Raw genomic sequence first — 2,791 nt, 5'->3', positions numbered from 1 at the left:
GTCATCTACAAGCTTTGCAAGTGGGAAAACCTGAAAAATCAACAGTGGATCAAATACTTGTTCTCCCCACTGTATACGTACAGTATATGTATGTAAAACCCCCTTTTGTAATTGTGACTATTTTCATAGCCAGTCTCCCTACTTTCTTTTATTTATCCTTTTTTTTTTGTTCTTCTCAGGGTTATATTATATATAATATTTTTTCTCCTGTTACTGTAAGATGTAATAATGTAATGTTCCAAGTGAACTAATAAAAACAACTTTATTAAAAGAGAGCTATCTGAAACAGAAATGTATTATTCTTCATAAATTAAAACTGAAGTCATAAGAGTCCTTTTCCATTTTTTTTCACTTCCAGGATCAGTAACTTCTAAACAAACCATCAAACCTACTGTAAAAACCCAAACATCAACCAGTGGTGACTACAGCAGCGTCTCACCGGGGGCTGCACGGGAACTAAGAAGATTAAAGGCGTGGTAATGATGCAAAATAGACTTTTCTGAGCAGGATACAGTGGATATAAAAAGTCTACACACACACCTGTTCAATTCTAGGTTTTGTCATGTAAAAAAGTTAGACCAAGATAAATTATTTCAGAACATTTTCCATGTTTAAAGTGAGCTATAATCTGTACAACTCAAACTAAAAAAACTAATAAAAAATATTTTTGTGGAGGGTAAGTAAAAAAAAAATAACTACCATATTTTCCAGACTAAAAGTCACTTTGTAGTACAAGTCGCTTCAGTCAAAAACATGAGTCATGAAGAGGAAAACACTAGAAATAAGTCACACCTGACGTCACAGGACATTTAATCTGGAATAACACAAACACAGAAAACATCGCCCCTGCCTGGGATACTGAACAACCTTAATTAACAGACAGCTGACRCAAGAGTAACTTTGTGTGAAGTGTTTGCAAATACTGTAACTTCAATTTAACTGAACAACATCTGCAGCAAGTTACCAACAACAAGCTAACATTAGCTTACCGTCCTCTGCCATCCTGCCCTCTCGTCATTAGCCTCATWTTGCTCAATGGTCCAACACAGTCTTCAGTTMTTTTCCTTCCAGTTTGGTGTACTTCRTTTTCATTGTGTTGCAAATATAACAAAATAAGATTGACACATTTTAAATGTTGATCCCTGCCGGCGTCTACAGCGAGGCAGCTCTCTGCACAAACACAACCAGCCGGGGACAATGCCTTCAACGAGCCAGTTACCGGTAAGTTCACCAAGTTCATTCATATTACCTGCTTAGCTTTCTTCATTTTCTTTAGTGCAGTAAGGTAACCTCTGCTTTTTTGCAAGTATCTCATAAGTTACTCATTCAATACAAACATCTTGCCAACAACAATAAACAACAACATAAACTGCAGTAATCACAAACCATCTCATTGCTGCAGACAGTAACTTTACTGTAACTGGTTCATAGGGTCAGGAAGAATCAGTCAAGAAATGCATCATGAAGAAAACAAAAAGTCACTCTGGAGTACAAGGCGCAGGACCAGCCAAAMTATGAAAAAAAAGTGTGACTTATAGACCAGAAAATATGATAACTGTTGAAGCACAAAACCTGGAATTTAACAGGTGTGTGTAGACTTTTTCTATACACTAAATGATGTTATAATGTCATTCCCTCATCAAAAACAGACCCAGAGTGTNCAAATCTGCTTATGAATTATAAAAATTAGTAAGACCGCTAAAGCACAAATGAAATATTTAAGTCCGCAATTAGCGGATTTGTGCTTCAGCGGGCTGGTGCCCACCACTGCTAATAACCATTTAATATTGATCAACTGGGGATGTGAACACAAAAAAAAATTAACAAAATATCTAAGAATAAATACAACAGCTGTGATTTTAAAGTCAAACAACACAAATGAAAGCAGAAGTGACGGCCACAAAAACAGGAACAGACAAGCACATGCAAACAAGAGGCATTAGAGGAGYTACAATGTTAAACAGTTCATACCTGGGTCAATGAGAACCTCCTGAGCTCCTACAGGTCCAGAGAGGGGTGGGGGGAGACAGAGGGAGAGAGAAACAGCTTCACTCCACAAAGCAACATTAGGTTTGTTAGTGCCACCTGGCGCCTTAACTGCTCCTGCTTTACAAACCACTAGCAGAGAAGCATTACAGCAGAAACAAATGAGGGGAATTATTAAAAACTAATATTAAAAGGCACAGTGTGTAGGATTTGTTGTTTTCAGCGACATCTAGTGGTTCCTTTAAGGCCACAGTTGGTTGGTTTGAATGGGACCAAGACCAAAATAATATCTTAAACATTTTTATAAACCTTTACACCAACATTATTTTTACATTACAATTATTTCAGCAGAAATACATAATATCATAGGATGTCATTGATATCACGACTTGACATTTTCTTTGCACTTGCAAATAACCACACAGTTTTGTGTAAATAATTGTGTACTGACAAACTGATGATAATGTAAAAGTTGATTTTTAAAGAAATCCACATTAACCTCTATAAAGTATTTGAGATTGGAGTGGTTTTAAGATTGCAGCAGTCCACTTGGTATTGACAAAATTCAGATTAGATCTTAAATAATGAAGCTATTACTGCAAACTGAAATCATTAAAGGAGCTATCTGCACCAAATTGGAAACCTTTTTGGTCATATATTACAGACTGGCAACCAGCAAACTGATACCTGATTTATACCATTATCACGTATTTTGCTAATAATCTTTCACACCTGATTTTGACGGACATGAATACTTCAGGCCTCACAATTCCTCTTTCAAACATATGCTGCACTATATATATAT

The 2,791-nt window shown here is 36.2% G+C and overlaps 1 protein-coding gene across 2 annotated transcripts in view; it reads right to left on the bottom strand.

The window, feature by feature from the left end:
- The window catches only part of trappc9 (trafficking protein particle complex subunit 9), a gene marked incomplete at its 3' end in the record, with an annotated part of 81,163 nt that overhangs the window by 63,706 nt on the left and 14,666 nt on the right, over nt 1-2,791 (bottom strand). Inside the window, 1 exon segment of one of the 2 annotated variants that reach the window (XM_014032758.1) lies at nt 1,972-1,998. Within the exon segment in view, the coding sequence (XP_013888212.1) occupies nt 1,972-1,998 (27 nt within the window). 2 annotated transcript variants of the gene reach the window in all.

The sequence above is a fragment of the Austrofundulus limnaeus genome, unplaced genomic scaffold, assembly GCF_001266775.1.
Source record: "Austrofundulus limnaeus strain Quisiro unplaced genomic scaffold, Austrofundulus_limnaeus-1.0 Scaffold1530, whole genome shotgun sequence".
In the NCBI taxonomy this organism is placed as follows: Eukaryota; Metazoa; Chordata; class Actinopteri; order Cyprinodontiformes; family Rivulidae; genus Austrofundulus; species Austrofundulus limnaeus.
This window is presented reverse-complemented; position numbering and strand designations above follow the sequence as displayed.